The sequence below is a fragment of the Oncorhynchus clarkii genome, chromosome 3 (genome assembly GCF_045791955.1).
Source record: "Oncorhynchus clarkii lewisi isolate Uvic-CL-2024 chromosome 3, UVic_Ocla_1.0, whole genome shotgun sequence".
In the NCBI taxonomy this organism is placed as follows: Eukaryota; Metazoa; Chordata; class Actinopteri; order Salmoniformes; family Salmonidae; genus Oncorhynchus; species Oncorhynchus clarkii.
The window spans coordinates 20,196,612-20,214,268 of record NC_092149.1 but is presented as its reverse complement, the minus strand read 5'-3'; the positions used below and the strand labels follow the sequence as shown (position 1 = coordinate 20,214,268).

Here is a 17,657-nt window from a genome sequence, read left to right as displayed (position 1 = left end):
TTAAAGTGAGAAACATACACCATTCATTAACTATAATGCCTGCTATTGATGTCCTAGCTGCTCCTATATTCCAACCACACGGCTGGAGTTATTATATGGCTGTTAAAAGCACTACTCTACAGTCCATGGAGTCTTACATGAAGACCATTACAGCCATGCTCAACAGGTGGACTGCGGACACTTTTGTCTTTTTTTGGGGAACTCAGTTGAGCTTCGACTCCTGGTATATGAACACACATAAGGAATGGCAAAATGTGTAGAATTGCAGGAAATGTGCTTTTAAACGGCAACATTTTCTCTATGCCAACAAGTGGGTGTGAACAATTTGAGGTTGCATGGGTTGTGAGGTGGGGGCTTGTTACTATGCTGATAAATTACTATCCATTCGGATCTTTGCCACTTAGGACATTTGTGTGACCCGACCTTCTCAAATAGTACTTGAGTACCGCTGCCACACACACACACAATAGACCCTCTTACAGGCAGAATCCTGATTCAAAGGACATACAGGAGAGATAGTGAGTTAGTAATGTATGGTATCACGGTCTTCACCTCCACACCAGTGTTAAACTCCATGAGTCCTAATGGGGGCTGTTGGCTAGGGTGAGTGGTAGGCCGTCTCATTGAAACTGTCCATATCTTTTCCCCATATTCCCCTCTGAATACCCAGGGAAACATCCCGAATGTCTATCCCTTCAATTAGTCTCCCTTTCCATCAGTCACTTACGGCCTCTAAAAGATAGATAAGGTGAGTGGAGAAGATGAGTGGAGGAGGAGGGAAAAAGGAGTAATGATTCAGGACCATTAGTAATGCGTGGTGGGAGGGGCGCTGGATGAGCGGGTGAAGGGTGATGATAATACATTCATTAACAGGATGTAAAACCACGCTTTAAAGATGAGGGCAATCCATTATTATTTCAGATCTACCAGAGTGAGTGTAGGCAGCTTGGGTAAAAAGCAGAAAGATTGTCACACATGAATGGCACCTCTCTCTCTGACAGAGATAGTGCAATTAGCTGATTAATTAGACTCCTGTGGATCATGTTTATGAAGAGGTTGGCTGCAAACTCGACAGCTGTGTTTTTTTTATGTTCCTCGCAGACGGCCGGGTAATTGCATGCAGTGGTAATAAGTGTGTTAATATGATCCCTAACATGAAAGGAAACAGGGAGAGTGATATACACTGCTCAAAAAAATAAAGGGAACACTAAAATAACACATCCTATAACACATCCTAGATCTGAATGAATGAAATATTCTTATTAAATACTTTTTTCTTTACATAGTTGAATGTGCTGACATTCAACAAAATCACACAAAAATTATCAATGGAAATCAAATTTATCAACCCATGGAGGTCTGGATTTGGAGTCACACTCAAAATTAAAGTGGAAAACCACACTACAGGCTGATCCAACTTTGATGTAATGTCCTTAAAACAAGTCAAAATGAGGCTCAGTAGTGTGTGTGGCCTCCACGTGCCTGTATGACCTCCCTACCATGCCTGGGCATACTCCTGATGAGGTGGCGGATGGTCTCTTGAGGGATCTCCTCCCAGACCTCGACTAAAGCATCCGCCAACTCCTGGACAGTCTGTGGTGCAACGTGGCGTTGGTGGATAGAGCGAGACATGATGTCCCAGATGTGCTCAATTGGGTTCAGGTCTGGGGAACGGGTGGGCCAGTCCATAGCATCAATGCCTTCCTCTTGCAGGAACTGCTGACACACTCCAGCCACATGAGGTCTAGCATTGTCTTGCATTAGGAGGAACCCAGGGCCAACCACACCAGCATATGGTCTCACAAGGGGTCTGAGTATCTCATCTCGGTACCTAATGGCAGTCAGGCTACCTCTGGCGAGCACATGGAGGGCTGTGCGGCCCCCCAAAGAAATGCCACCCCACACCATGACTGACTGACCCGCCGCCAAACCGGTCATGCTGGAGGATGTTGCAGGCAGCAGAACGTTCTCCACGGCGTCTCCAGACTGTCACGTCTGTCACATGTGCTCAGTGTGAACCTGCTTTCATCTGTGAAGAGCACAGGGCGCCAGTGGCGAACTTGCCAATCTTGGTGTTCTCTGGCAAATGCCAAACGTCCTGCACGGTGTTGGGCTGTAAGCACAACCCCCACCTGTGGACGTCGGGCCCTCATACCACCCTCATGGAGTCTGTTTCTGACCGTTTGAGCAGACACATGCACATTTGTGGCCTGCTGGAAGTCATTTTGCAGGGCTCTGGCAGTGCTCCTCCTGCTCCTCCTTGCACAAAGGCGGAGGTAGCGGTCCTGCTGCTGGATTGTTGCCCTCCTACGGCCTCCTCCACATCTCCTGATGTACTAGCCTGTCTCCTGGTAGCGCCTCCATGCTCTGGACACTATGCTGACAGACACAGCAAACCTTCTTGCCACAGCTCGCATTGATGTGACATCCTGGATGAGCTGCACTACCTGAGCCACTTGTGTGGGTTGTAGACTCCGTCTCATGTTACCACTAGAGTGAAAGCACCGTCAGCATTCAAAAGTGACCAAAACATCAGCCAGGAAGCATAGGAACTGAGAAGTGGTCTGTGGTTATCACCTGCAGAACCACTCCTTTATTGGGGGTGTCTTGCTAATTGCCTATAATTTCCACCTGTTGTCTATTTTATTTGCACAACAGCATGTGAAATTTATTGTCAATCAGTGTTGCTTCCTAAGTGGACAGTTTGATTTCACAGAAGTGTGATTGACTTGGAGTTACATTGTGTTGTTTAAGTGTTCCCTTTATTTTTTGAGCAGTGTATAACCCCACTAAACACACAGCCCAACAGCACTCAACAGCGGTTTGAGGGTGATGTTGATGAGCCTAGCGCCTAGATACATTTACAACCGTCACAACCCACTGAGCACAAACGTCAATTCAATTGCTTGCTGTTTGGGGTTTTAGGCTGGGTTTCTGTATAGCACTTTATGACATCAGCTGATGTAAGAAGGGATTTATAAATACATTTGTTTAAAATTTGATTGATATTGAAACAACCAGTGTGGGCCGAGTGGGAATGCTCCATCTACTTACCTCTGTCTTGATTGCATGTTAAACATTTTTTTTAATTTATTTTACCTTTATTTAACTAGGCAAGTCAGTTAAGAACAAATTCTTATTTTCAATTACGGCCTAGGAACTGTGGGTTAACTGCCTTGTTCAGGGGCAGAACGACAGATTTTTACCTTGTTAGCTCGGGGATTCGATCTTGCAACCTTTCGGTTCCAAATCCAATGCTCTAATCACTAGGCTACTTGCCATCGCAACATAGATAAGATGGTAAGGAAATGTGGAAAAGGTAACCTCTTAGCCGCATTTCAAAGGAGTGGGACATTGTCTTTGGTTTTAATTGCTGAGAAACTTCATCTCATGTGCTGCACTGCAGACCATATCCACTCTAGTACTGCTGGGGCCCTTTTCTTCTTCCAGCAATCAGGCTCGGCTGCAGTGAAGCAGTTAGCTCCCCTGTATTTTACATAATCTAGCCCTAATGAGGCTCAGAGGGAGAGTTCTCTCTCTCTCTCCTCTCCTGTCCATGGTGTGGCCTGACAGACTCGGTGTACTGCAGCAGAGCAGAGATCATTGTATAGTGTTGGTCCGACTGAAATAGAAAGGGTGGGTTATGAGGGGAAGCCCAGATAAACTGGCTGTCCAGGGCACTGACAAACTAGTCCAACTGAATCGTCCTAGGAGACCTGCAGAGAGAGTTGGCTCAGCTGAAAACAAGGCTCCACACAAATGGCCATTTACAGTTTACAGCACTGATGTGTCTCTTAGACAGTTCTGATTGAATGGGAAATACAATACAACCTCGAGCTAACAGAAAAGCAGCAGCCAAAATGGAAATCAAACCACTCAGAAAGCTAAACCATCTGGATTATCAGCTTTACAAAAATGTGTTATGGTTCACACCACCATATTATATAATGCAATACATCTCCCCTTTCCAGTGTGGCAGCTGCAAATATTTTTGCAGCCATAATTACTGTAGTACTCAGATAATCTTAAGTACACAACACCTGAGGACCGTTTTATGACCTTTGACTTTCATAGGATCACAGTGCAAATACACCAGCTATCAATCACCTACGAAGACTTCACAACGATATTAATACCAACTCGAGTGCAATAACCAGGAGGTCGACAACATTGGCCATCTGCTATCAATATTTGTATTCTAAATAAAAGGGAAGGAAAACTCATTTTGGATAAAGGCAGTACATTTCAAATGTTCACCTTCACGTGGGGAGTCAGAATTAACAGCGTGATGACAATCTTAATTTGTTTTCCACTCCCACAGAAAGTCAATGATTCTCTCATAATGCAGAATGTGTTACAACAGGCTTTAGTAAAGAAATCGTAAATATACAGTATAAATCTCTCTCATTGAGATACAGTAAGGGAATATAGTCAGTAAAAGTGAAAGGATACATATTTGATTGACAGTCACAGAGGAGAGAGAGTAGACCATTACATTTTGCTCATTTAGCCAACGCCTCAGAAGATAGAGGGTTAGCGCCTAATTAATGAAAACATTAATTAACATTAACATCTCCCTTTGGGAGAAGGAGAAATGGGGAAGGATTGGGCGAGTTGCTGTGGGGGGGTGCAGTGCTGTTGACCGGGGTAGGGGTAGCCAGGTGGAAAGCATGGCCAGCCGTAGAAAAATGCTTATTGAAATTCTCAATTATAGTGGATTTATTGGTGGTGACAGAGTTTCCTATCCTCAGTGCAGTGTGCAGCTGGGAGGAGGTGCTCTTATTCTCCATGGACTTTACAGTGTCCCAGAACTTTTTTGAGTTTGTGTTGCAGGAAGCAAATTTCAGCTTGAAAAAGCTAGCCTTGGCTTTTCTAATTGCCTGTGTATATTGGTTTCTAACTTCCCTAAAAAGTTGCATTTCACGGGGGCTGTTCGATGCTAATGCAGAACGCCACAGGATTTTTTTGTGTTGGGAAAGGGCAGTCAGGTCTGTAGAGAACCAAGGGCTATATTGGTTCCTGGTTTTAAATGTTTTGAATGAGGCATGATTATTTAAGATGGTGAGGAAGGCACTTTTAAAGAATAACCAGGCATCCTCTACTGACGGGATGAGGTCAATATCCTTCCAGGATACCCAGGCCAGGTCGATTAGAAAGGCCTGCTCGCTGAAGTGTTTCAGGGAGCGTTTGATAGTGATTAGAGTGGAGGTCGTTTGACCGCTGACCCATTACGGATGCAGGCAATGATCACTGAGATTTTGGTTGAAAACAGCAGAGGTGTATTTAGAGGGCAAGTTGGTTAGGATGATATCTATGAGGGTGCCCGTGTTTACGGCTTTGGGGTTGTACGTGGTAGGTTCATTGATAATTTGTGTGAGATTGAGGGCATCAAGCTTAGATTGTAGGATGGCCGGGGTGTTAAGCATGTCACAGTTCAGGTCACCTAGCAGCACGAGCTCTGAAGATAGATGCGCCGCCATGTCACATTCCAACAGTGAATCGTCTGTGGCAATATGCTTGTCTGTTTTCATTCAGAAGCCAGCGCCCCGGGGATGATAAACAAGCAGGAATTATTGAACTGGAAAATTGTGTCACTGACCTGTTTACATACACTTAGGTTGGAGTCATTAAAACTTGTTTTGTTTTTCAACCACTCCACAAATTTCTTGTTAACAAACTAAAGTTTTGGCAAGTCAGGTAGGACATCTACTTTGTGCATGACACAAGTAAGCTTTCCAACAGTTGTTTACAGACAGATTATTTCACTTATAATTCACTGTATCACAATTCCAGTGGGTCAAAAGTTTAAACACACGAAGTTGACTGCCTTTAAAAAGCTTGGAAAATTCCAGAAAATGATGTCATGGATTTAGAAGCTTCTGATAGGTTAATTAACATAATCTGAGTCAATTTGAGGTGTACCTGTGGATGTATTTCAAGGCCTACCTTCAAACTCAGTGCCTATTTGCTTGACATCATAGGAACATCAAAAGAATTCAGCCAAGACCTCAGAATTTTTTTTGTAGATCTCTGGTTCATCCTTAGGAGCAATTTCCAAATGCCTGAAGGTACCACGTTCATCTGTACAAACAATAGCACGCAAGTATAAACACCATGGGACCACACAGCCGCCATACCGCTCAGGAAGGAGACACGTTCTGTCTCCTCGAGATGAATGTACTTTGGTGCGAAAACTGCAAATCAATCCCCGAACAACAACAAAGGACCCTGTGAAGATGCTGGAGGAAAAAGGTACAAAAGTATCTATAGCCACAGTAAAACGAGTCCTATATCGACATAACCTGAAAGGCCGCTCAGCAAGGAAGAAGCCACTGTTCCAAAACCGCCATAAAAAAAAACAGACTATGGTTTGCAACTGCACATGGGGACAAAGATCGTACTTTTTGGAGAAAAGTCCTCTGGTCTGATGAAACAAAAATAGAACTGTTTGGCCATAATGACCATCGTTATGTTTGGAGGAAAAAGGGAGAGGCTTGCAAGTCGAAGAACATCATCCCAACCGTGAAGCACGGAGGTTTCAGCATCATGTTATGGGTGTGCTTTTCTGCTGGAGGGACTGGTGCACTTTACAAAATAGATGGCATCATGAGGGAGGAAAATTATATGGATATATTGAAGCAACATCTCAAGACATCAGTCAGGAAGTTAAAGTTTAGTCGCAAATGGGTCTTCCAAATGGACAATGACCCCAAGCATACTTCCAAAGTTGTGGCAAAATGGCTTAAGGACAACAAAGTCAAGGTATTGGAGTGGACATCACAAAGCCCTGACCTCAATCCTATAGAAAATATGTGGGCAGAACTGAAAAAGTGTGTGCAAGCAAGAAGGCCTCAAACCTGACTCAGTTACACTAGCTCTGTCAGGAGGAATGGGACAAATTTCACACAACTTATTGTGGGAAGCTTGTGGAAGGCTACCAGAAACGTTTCACCTAAGTTAAACAATTTAAAGGCAATGCTACAAAATACTAATTGAGTGTATGTAAACTTCTGATCCACTGGGAATGTGTTGAAAGAAATAAAAGCTGAAATAAATAATTCTCTACTATTATTCTGACATTTCACATTCTTAAAATAAAGTGGTGATCCTAATTGACCTAAGACAGGGAATTTGTACTAGGTTTAAATGTCAGGAATTGTGAAAAAATGAGTTTAAATCTATTTGGCAACGGTGTATGTAAACTTCTGACTTCAACTGTATATATATATACACACACACACACACACACACACACACACACGTATGTGGACACCCCTTCAAATTAGTAAATTTGGGTATGACAGGTGCATAAAATTGAGCACACAGCCATGCGATCTCCATAGACAAACACTGGCAGAAGAATGACCTTACAGAAGAGCTCAGTGACTTTCAACGTGGCACCGTCATACAACAGGATGCCACCTTTCCAACAAGTCAGTTCATCAAATTTCTGCCCTACTAGAGCTGCCCCGGTAAACTGTAAATGCTGTTCTTGTGAAGTGGAAACGTCTAGGTGCAACGTCGTCTCAGCTGCAAAGTGGTAAGCTACACAAGCTCACAGAACGGGACTCCCGAGTACTGAAGCTCGTAAAAATCGTCTGTCCTTTGTTGCAACACTCACTATCGAGTTTCAAACTGCCTCTGGAAGCTACCTTCCCCAATGCAGTGCCAACTGTAAAGTTTGGTGGAGGAGGAATAATGGTCTAGGGCTAGCATACAATGACATTCTAGACGATTCTGTGGTTCCAATTTTGTTGCATGACAATGCCCTCATGCCCAGAGCGAGGTCCAAATGGAAATGGTTTGTCATGATCGGTGAGGAAGAACTTGACTGACCTGCACAGAGCCCTGACCTAAACTCCATCGAACACCTTTGGGATGAATTGGAACGCCAACTGCGAGCCAAGCCTAATCGCCCAACAGCAGTACCCGACCTCACTAATGCTCTTGTGGATGAATGGAATCAAGTCCCCGCAGCAATGTTTCAACATCTAGTGGAAAGCCTTCCCAGAAGAGTTTGGCAGTTATAGCAGCAAAGGCCTTCCATCACCCAATTATCAATAATCATCAAATACAATAATTTAAATGGCATTATTAAAATGCATTATTACTGCTACAAGAAGAACACTCATATATCATTGTTGTTCAACAAAGTAGAATTGGAAGAATAATGACTTGAGTACAATAAATACTGATTCATTGGGGCATCAGCCTAGACACACCAATAGCTTTGCTGGCCGAGAGTACTTAGCACCTCAGAATGTAATTTGAGCACCGATTTTTATACATAGAATCGCGTGAAAAATGTCAGCATTCAGACGTCTACAGCGTGCTGAACGATCGGCAGACGAACGCTAGATCCACATTCGGTGCGATGTGATTGGCCTTGGTGAGAAAGATCGAAAGGTGAGAACTCAATTTAAAAAACGAGGTCAAATCATGACGTTAGTGATCTTCGGGTCGAAATGTCGGGAGTTCTATAAAGACGCCAGAGTTTCCGAAATGATTTTCGAAGTCGGAGCCCGTTTTTTTGGGGAGGGGGGTTCACAATTGTCTTGAACGCACTCAAGTCGGAAGTCAGAGATTTCCGACTTCCCAATAGTTTAGAACCACACCCACAACGGGAAAAAATAATGGTATTGGATTCGCAGGTGCGGCGGCAGGGTAGCCTAGTGGTTAGAGCGTCGGACTAGTAACCGGAAGGTTGTGAGTTCAAACCCCCGAGCTGACAAGGTACAAATCTGTCGTTCTGCCCCTGAACAGGCAGTTAACCCACTGTTCCCAGGCCGTCATTGAAAATAAGAATTTGTTCTTAACTGACTTGCCTGGTTAAATAAAGGTAAAAAAAAAAAAAAAAAAAAAAAAAAAAAAGGTGGAGGACTTCTGTGAGAGGCCACAGTTATGCCTGAATTCTACCCCAAACTAACGAGGAAGTCTGCTCCAGTGTTGAGAGCGGTTGTATAAAACCAATTAGTATGTCAAGCAAAGCTCTTCACCGTGCCAGGCCGCTCTTAATTTCTATTCAGTTCGACTCGCCATAAATTTGGTATCTAAACTGTCCGTAAGATAGCTTTAAGGAGAGGCAGCAGTGACAAAAGCTCTCTCTCTCTCTCCTGCTTGCTCTCTCGTTTATGCGACTGACTTTCAAGGCCTCAAGTTGCTTTCTTATTTCATTCTGTGAAGTAGATCACAGAGGGAAGTGACTTGTGGCCTAAATCTGTCATCAGCTCAGTGTTGTAAAGCTGTTTCTCTGCAGGATCATTCCTCTGACTCTGGCTATGGGCAGTAAAATATATTGGTATTCAATGTCAGTTGAAAAGGACCTAAAGCAAGTCAAAAAATATCTTCTTTTTTTTTAAACAAACACTTTGACCTTCACTAAGACAGTCCATGACATAGACAAAAAGATGATAAAGCATCATATTTATTGCTCTGCAACATTCTCCAAATAATAAAGTTTCATTTAACAAATGTGTATAAAAATACATTATCAAGCCATCCACTTGCCACTGTACGTGCACTCTATAAATTAAAAGTTTCCTTTATGGTAATTAGATTCCAAATACATGATAGATCACCATATCGAGATCATCACATCAGTGTGTGTGGTTCTGTTACCACGGTGATGAAACATCAGCGCACACACTTTACCATAATATTAATAATAGATTTTTGTCTGCTATATTCAGAGAGGATAGGGTAAAAAATAGATGGCTGCAAAGTACAGTTAGAGTAGGGATATACACACCACTGATTATCACATCATTTACATGTCTCCCACATCAAATATGCCTGTACATTCATGAAGGGGTGGTGATTTCTGTTAGCAAAAAGGCACCATAACTAAAAGATGAAATCTCATCCTGAATTTAAAATGTTACATCTACATTCTGAAAATGAAATCCTTGAAGTAAGTTTATGGGGACAGATCACCCTAAAACAGTTCAGATTGTGGTTCCCTTTTACGTAGTGACTACATATGACTTCATTCAGCCCTTTATTTCAAAAACAATATTTTATAAGAACGAGAACTGTTCTGTGGGTTACCTGTGATTTCCAGGCTAGTGGTGATGTCTCAGACAGAGTTTTGTTTCTGATAGAATCATCTCGAGGTTCAAGCTGTACTTTGTCGAAATGAGATAGAAATGGAAAACTTCGTAAATATGCTGCTTATAAATCAAGGATATTGCGTGAAAATGACATCCCTTTGCAGAGGGCTTAAATGCAGAGGGTGACTAGTAAGTTGTATGTACATTTTATTAGTATTTTTATTTAACCTTTATTTAACTAGGCAAGTCAGTTAAGAACAAATTCTTATTTACAATGACGGCCAAACCCGGACGACGCTGGGCCAATTGTGCGCCGCCCTATGGGACTCCCAATCATGGCCGGTGATACAGTTGTGTAAAACCAAAACTAAATGTAGAACGCAATGCGATTGGGGGAAAAAAAACAAGATCTCTTAACAATATAAGCTTATATCCATGGTTGGAACCTGAACGTCTGGTTAGACTTTTCCCACAAGGCCCTCTGCTGCCATCCGTCCACTGAAGATGACATCATTGACCGAGACGCCATCATAAGAGGACCCAGCCAAACTAAGGGGTAGATTGTGGTCTCTGATGTACTGTCTCATATTTTCTGTTGATAGAAAAACCAAGCCCAAATCAACAGATATTCACAGTAGGTAGGTATATAAAAAAAACTAACCCTATTTTTCGATACAGGGCACAGAGATCAGAGATACCCAGCACAAAAGCAAAAGTCTAATCTATTAAATGAAGACTGTCCTCATCTTACCAAGTCGTTTCCAGTGTCCAAGGTAATATTGAGGAATGCAGTCCTAGAGAAGATAAATTACATATTAAGACAACAATTATATTAGCTGTCCTGATCCCAGACCTGTATGAGCTAAAGCCGTCGCTTAACTATCATCGTAATGCCAAGGAGTTGGCTAAGCACATACAGACCTGGAACCAGACGACAAATGGTGGAGGACGTTAAAACTAAGAGTGACTGGACAGGAAAGCAGGCCCTCAGATCACATTTATGGAAGATAGCAGTGAAAGATGAATCCATCCTGTCAACAAATTTAAAAAATAGGACATTTGTTCCTCTACAATGTCAGTTCGGAAGTGATTATCGCGTCGTCTATCTATACAGACCATACCATTCAAATTCAACTCTTTGTCTTGCTCAAAACTTCCTGCTATCTCTGCTGCCTGGTTGTTGGTTGACATGGGAGCGCAGAGAGATAACACAAATGGAAAAGGATTTGTTGGTGCTGATGAAATAAATGACAAGACCATCTGAGCATACAACAGGGGTAATGACTTGGTGCAAGGGAAACATCAGGATTTGAGCTAGAATCAGGGAGACGCAGCACTATGAATACTGATGTAGCTGACTTGGGGTAGTGCGTGTCTGTGAAGATGTGTGTGTAGGAGTAGGGGAAGAGGATCTAACATCCCAGTGCCTCTCTCCATCCTGCCTATCTAGTTCCATAGAAGGAAAGATGGAGAAAGACCAATACAGAAACAGAGAAGAGCCATCTATCTGGTGAGATAGTGATCATCAACAGGCTTGTTGATCTGTTTGCTCCAGTCTTGCTCCCCTGGCACAGGGCTAAGTTATGATAGTGGAGCTCAACTGAATAGATTGTTTATACATGGTAGGTTGGTTCGAATACTAATTGAATCCAGGGCCCAATGAGGACCTCTTGTGATATATAGTGGTTAATGAATGAAATTGAACAAGAGGCCTTTGATTCAAGTCTCTTGAAACAAACACACACACACACACACACACACACACACACACACACACACACCTTACCTTGAGTAATGCAACAATGCTCCAGATAGGTGGTGTGGTAACGCCCAGGTGTGATGTCACGGCCTGGGTAGCCCTATCCAGGAGGAGCTGCTCAGTCACTTTCTCTGGATTCCCAAACACTTCCTGGAACCAGGCCCCGCCCATCATCACCTAGGGAACACAGACAGTACACACACAGCGGATTAAAATCATCAAAGCTTGATGATGAGTTGGTTATTTTAATCAGCTGTGTACTGCTAGGGCAAAAACCAAAGCGTACACCCAGGGGAGGCCCCAGGACTGGGTTTGGGAACCCCTGATTTAGAAAACTGTCTGTCTGCCTGCCTGCCAGCCATCTTAATAATAAATGAATCATCAAACATCCTTTGTCCTAAAGGACCTATAAGACCATCAGTGAAGAAATGGAACTACATTCCAACAACAGCCTTGTTCAGGGCTACTGAGTTGAAGTCCCACGGATGGCTGCACCATATTTGCCTTGGCCAGCAGCTTGTCTGTTTGCATAAACTGACGTGTCTAGAGAAACAGGCATCTGCCCAGTAAACAAATAATGTCTTAAGAAGGTGAGGAGGAACATCAATAATGGAGTGACATATGTTGTAGAAGTCAAGTTACATGCCACCAGAGGCTATTTGCAGTTAGTTTACAGTATGTCTTCCACACCAGGGTATTCCAAACAGAAACTCCCTGCACAACCTCCCTGTGACATGACCCAATAAGCCTAAATGAGGATGGGGCTGGACTGTGTAAGGGCAATGGGGATCTGTCATCATCACGTCTAAAGCATGAATCATTTACACTGAGCGTAATCCTGTATATCTTGATGGGTTCCACTTTGGTTTATACATGGTAGGTTGGTCCCTGCCATGCTGTGCATTATTAACATAGGAAAGTATTCTTGCAAGGCCTATAACACACACATTATGTAATTGTTTGTGTATGAGAGAGAATATAGTACATATATATTGTGTGTCTCTTACTGTTAGTCTGGTGGTGTGTCCTCCAGTGCGGTTGTGCTGGGGGAAGGGCACAGAGTCATAGACCACCCCTAGGAGACCTCTGTCTTCTGAGGATGGCACCAGGTGGCCAAAGCCCTGAGGCCACACAAGACAACACTCAGATACACACACGCATTCCCATACAAAATAACAGAGAATCTTCTAAAACAAATTGCTTCATTCTCATTGAGTGTTCTCACAGTGACAGGCAGGACGGAACCCTCGTACTCCAGGTTTACCACGGCAACGGTCACTGTGGCGATCTCCAGTAGCTGCTGTGACAGGGGCTGTGCAGCAGAGGGCAGTGCTGAGGCCAGAGCTAAAACAAAACACACTCACAACTGAAGACCAACACCACACAGGCTTCCAGGTCCACAGGCAGAACGGCAGGGACTGAATTTAGAATCACTGTTTGAAGTTAAAAGGTTCAGAGGTCAAGTTTAGTAAAAGTTAATTTACCTTTTGCGGGTAGAGCAGAAATGATATGATCAGCTTTGATGGTGCCGACCTCCAGTTGAATCTTTGTTAAAAAAATAAATTCCACAGACATCAGTTGATTCATTTACTCAATTTAATAAACAACTTAAAAATGCATATACAGTGGGGCAAAAAATTATTTAGTCAGCCACCAATTGTGCAAGTTCTCCCACTTAAAAAGATGAGAGAGGCCTGTAATTTTCATCATAGGTACACTTCAACTATGACAGACAAAATGAGGAAAAAAAATCCAGAAAATCACATTGTAGGATTTTTTATTAATTTATTTGCAAATTATGGTGGAAAATAAGTATTTGGTCACCTACAAACAAGCAAGATTTCTGGCTCTCACAGACCTGTAACTTCTTCTTTAAGAGGCTCCTGTGTCCTCCACTCGGTACCTGTATTAATGGCACCTGTTTGAACTTGTTATCAGTATGAAAGACACCTGTTCCTCATTTTGTCTGTCATAGTTGAAGTGTACCTATGATGAAAATTACAGGCCTCTCTCATCTTTTTAAGTGGGAGAACTTGCACAATTGGTGGCTGACTAAATACTTTTTTGCCCCACTGTACCGCCACAACTCCAGTGCAATGGCAGTACACACACATGTGTCCCAACCCCCAGGTCTCCAGCAGTCTCACCTCCCAGCCAGTCCCATTAGTACTTAGCCCCATCACAGGGGTGTCTTTGTGCACCTCTACACGTCCCCCATTCCTCATCCTCTCCTCCAGGGCTTCTGGAAGGTTCTGTAAGCCCCTCTTCAGTGACCACTGGGCCCAGTTCTCCTGAGCGGCCCTCTTGGCCAGGGTAGAGGGGGGTACGTCTGGTTCAGGGCCTGGGGTGACAGTCACACTTGTTATTCATCTACTCATTTAGACAGGTCAGCAATATGACTGTTATGGGGACCTTTTAGACTCTCAGAATTCCTATGTAGCTTCGGTGTGGTGGCGGACTCTCTCTCACCTGAGCCCAGCAACATCCCCAGGACGATGGAACCTCTGGCCTTCTCTGCGTTGTAGAGTGGTGGGAGACAAGAGCGCACACTCAGCTTCCTGCAGTCCCCTGCAAACACTCCCCTGCACAGGCTGTCGATGGCAATGTCTGCAAGCTGCAGAGAGAAGAGGAGCATACTGTCACTCTGAACTGATGTGGAAGTTGTGTGGACATCATTTAGTTTTTTTTTTTAACACCATCACACCTCAGTGCCCAGCCTTCTCGACACGAAGGAATGAACAGACTCATCCTCCTCCTTTCCTCTGCTGATCAGTATCTCCTTCAGTACGCTCTGGACCAGAGGACGAGAGAACGGAGGGACTGTACGCACTACTCCACTGGATGGAGGGAGAGAGAGGGACAGAGGGTGACGGACTACCTACAGTTGATTCATTTCACCATGTTGTGAATGCATGAACATAGCTGTTTGTGTCTAACATGGTACTATTTTATCACTCATCCTTACCCCCCCTTACCCTAAGCCAGAAGGCATCTTGTGTAGCTGGCCTCCCACGTAGAGGTAACGGTTCTTAGAGGCCACGTGATCATAGGTGACTGGGAGGACCTCGCTCTCCAGCCCCAACTCTTCCACCTGTAGAAAACAGACTTCGATTTTTACCTACTCTCTCACACACACACACACACACACACACACACACACACACACACACACACACACACACACACACACACACACCACAGTGCCTACCATGTTGAGTGTGTTTCGTCCCACGGCTCCTGCAGGTCGAATCCCTCTGGGTCCATGTTCAAACACAGCTCCATCCTCCCTACGAGTTGAGCTTAGCCAGCCTCCGAACCGTCCAGCCCTCTCCAGCAGGACTATCTACACAGACAGACAATGTTGTACCTGTGCAGGGCCTAGTAGGCATCTCACAATAGTGTAATAACAGCTAAATTACAGTATGTTTGGCCTTACAGTACAGATGTAGTCTACCTGCATGCAGCATATGTGGAGATAGTTGTGGTAATGATATTTACCTTGGAGACCTGGGGGCTCTTGCTGAGGTGGAAGCAGGCTGACAAGCCCCCGATCCCCCCTCCCAGGACAGCCACTGTCTTCTGCATTTAACCCTACGATGCCCAGCTCTGTGCAATGGGACAGAACAGGGCTGTAGTGTCTATTCTGTACCAGACAAATGGCATTAAGAGCAACTGAGCAAGCCAAGTCATGTTAGTAGAAACTTCAGTGAAGGGACCAAGCTTGGCTTTGGTTAACGAAGGGGGAAACAAGGACAGCTGCACACTATTAGACCGGTAACTGTCAAGTGGCCTGGCCAAGCCTACTTGACCCCATGAGGAAGTGTTTTTGAAGATGAGCTTCCCCACAGGGTGATGCAGTGACAAGGGTTTGTGGAATTCAGCTATGACTACATCGATTCGCTCAAGGTCAATACTTCTAAAAAGTGTAATTGTTAAACACATACCGTGTACCTATGTTTGTCCTCTGTAACCACCAACCGTTTCCTATTTTCTGTTGCTCTAAAATGGTATGTCATGTGCCAATTGAATCTCAGATTAAGCAGGATAATGTACGTTTTAGAGCAATCTTTGAACAATAGAAAATGTGGAAATGGTCAGTGGTTGTATTTGACAAACGTTTTGGTAAAAAGTATGGACAAAGGCACCCAACTACAGAGGACAAACATAGGTACAAGGTAAGTGTTTCATAATTTAAATTTTTGGCCGAATCGATGTAGTCAGTGACTGACTTCCACAAAGCCTGGTCCCTGCTCAACTCCATTGGTGGAGATAATCAGAAACTTCCTTCACCACGGAGTTGAGTTTAGTTAGCTACAAGGGCCCGTTACTAAAACAATATGACGGTGTCTCTCACTCATCAAACAGATGACTGACAGAGAGTTGTAGCCTATGTCTCCCACTAATCTGAGTGGAGAAGGAGGGTTGGGTCTGGGTGGTGGCCCCTGATAAGATGACATAATGACAGTCCCTTTTAATCTGCTGTCTGGAGACTCAGAGAGACAAGAGAAATGTACTATTGAAATAAATACTTTCTTGTACAGTCAGTGACAGTTTTCACTCGGGAAACAGTTGAGCATATGTCTAGCAGTAGCTGGATACAGCAATAGCCTAAATACAGCTAGCTTGAAGATTATCTTTTTTATTGTGAACACTTTTTAAAATAATGTTTTACTTTAGTTTATTTGGTAAATATTTTTTTTAAACTCTTTTTGAACTGCACTGTTGGTTAAGGGCTTGTAAGTAAGCATTTCACGGTAAGGTCTACACTTGTATTCGGCGTATGTGACAAAGGTTGATTTTCTAGCTATTTCTCTAGTTGGTAAGTAAGGCCAGTGAACGTGCAAAGGCATGATGCCAAATTCCACTAGGGGCCAAAAGCAGTCATTCGGTTGTGTGCAGTTTTACTGTAAATGACAATACACCGGCAACATATCTAATTCAACAAAGTAACGTTAGTTGTTTTGAAGGAGTCTTCGCTCACAACACCTGTTGTCAGGTGTTATCCAATGCATTCAAAATAACAGTAAACGTTGTTAGCCGGTTAGCAAGCAACACAACTGGGGAAAAAGTGTAGCATACGTTGCAAAGGAAGGCACAACTTCACGAGAGGTAAACAGACATATCGATATGCTTATTGGAATAAATGTAGAAATGTCTAGAATTTACCTTTTGCGGTCTAAAGTTGGAGTCACGACTCATATGAACCTCCGTGACATAACGTTGATGACAGAGGACTTCGTCGCTGCTTTGAACAACCAATTACAATCACCGATTTCGTCTTTTTTGCTGGAAATCCTTTGCTTGTTCTTTCTGTTTTCTGTATGGCTGCCATCTAGTGTATGGGAAAGCACTTACAACATGGCTGCTTTCTTGTATTGCTATGTGGAGTTCATAACCGTTCATAAATACAATGACTCATTTGAATACCGGTAATTGTATTTAATGTATTTATTTTTATTTGCTTAAAACCACAATGACCCATAACTTCATAAACTGGATACAACTTTACCATACAATGATTATTTGTACATTTGTATTGTATTTGTGAGAAATTCTACTGCACTGTTGGAGATATAAGTGTTTTGCTGCTCCTGCCATAACACCTGCAAATCTTGTAAGTAAGCATTTCACTGTAAGGTTGTATTTGGCATATGTGATAAATACAATTTGATTCCATTTTAAATTCATGTACACTACCAATAAACTTAGATTTGATTTAGATTTTAAAGAACATGGACCCAGTCATTCAGATTATCCAGAGCCTCTGACGTCTCACATCATGGCTTTGATACAACAGGAGACAGATAAAAAAAACAATGTACCTAGCTATATAGCTAGTTAAAACAAAT

General features: G+C 43.2%; 1 protein-coding gene across 2 annotated transcripts; it reads right to left on the bottom strand.

Annotated features, from left to right (window-relative positions):
• Positions 1–9,406: 9,406 nt before the first annotated feature.
• Positions 9,407–17,083, bottom strand: LOC139390650 (protoporphyrinogen oxidase). Of its 2 annotated transcripts, XM_071137921.1 has the most exons (13): positions 16,975–17,083; positions 15,307–15,414; positions 15,017–15,151; positions 14,784–14,899; positions 14,513–14,645; positions 14,278–14,422; positions 13,956–14,149; positions 13,293–13,353; positions 13,034–13,152; positions 12,816–12,929; positions 11,836–11,985; positions 10,801–10,843; positions 9,407–10,641 (listed from the first exon to the last, which is right to left on the bottom strand). In XM_071137921.1, exons 2-13 carry the CDS (start codon positions 15,391–15,393, stop codon positions 10,508–10,510), a joined length of 1,431 nt encoding a protein of 476 aa, XP_070994022.1. In that variant the 5' UTR covers positions 15,394–15,414; positions 16,975–17,083; the 3' UTR covers positions 9,407–10,507. The 2 variants fall into 2 exon arrangements, with proteins under 2 accessions (XP_070994022.1, XP_070994029.1); XM_071137928.1 differs by lacking the exon at positions 9,407–10,641 and having other exon boundaries at positions 10,801–11,080.
• Between the last annotated feature and the right edge of the window lie 574 nt (positions 17,084–17,657).

Bases quoted from the DNA above. Each gene is read 5' to 3' on its own strand.
- LOC139390650 (XM_071137921.1), bottom strand. From the start codon at position 15,393: ATGCAGAAGACAGTGGCTGTCCTGGGAGGGGGGATCGGGGGCTTGTCA. The intron at 14,900-15,016 runs GTAGGCACTGTG...TGTTTTCTACAG, and splicing joins GACGAAACACACTCAACATG to GTGGAAGAGTTGGGGCTGGA. The intron at 13,153-13,292 runs GTAAATTAACTT...GTTTTGTTTTAG, and splicing joins TTCTGCTCTACCCGCAAAAG to CTCTGGCCTCAGCACTGCCC.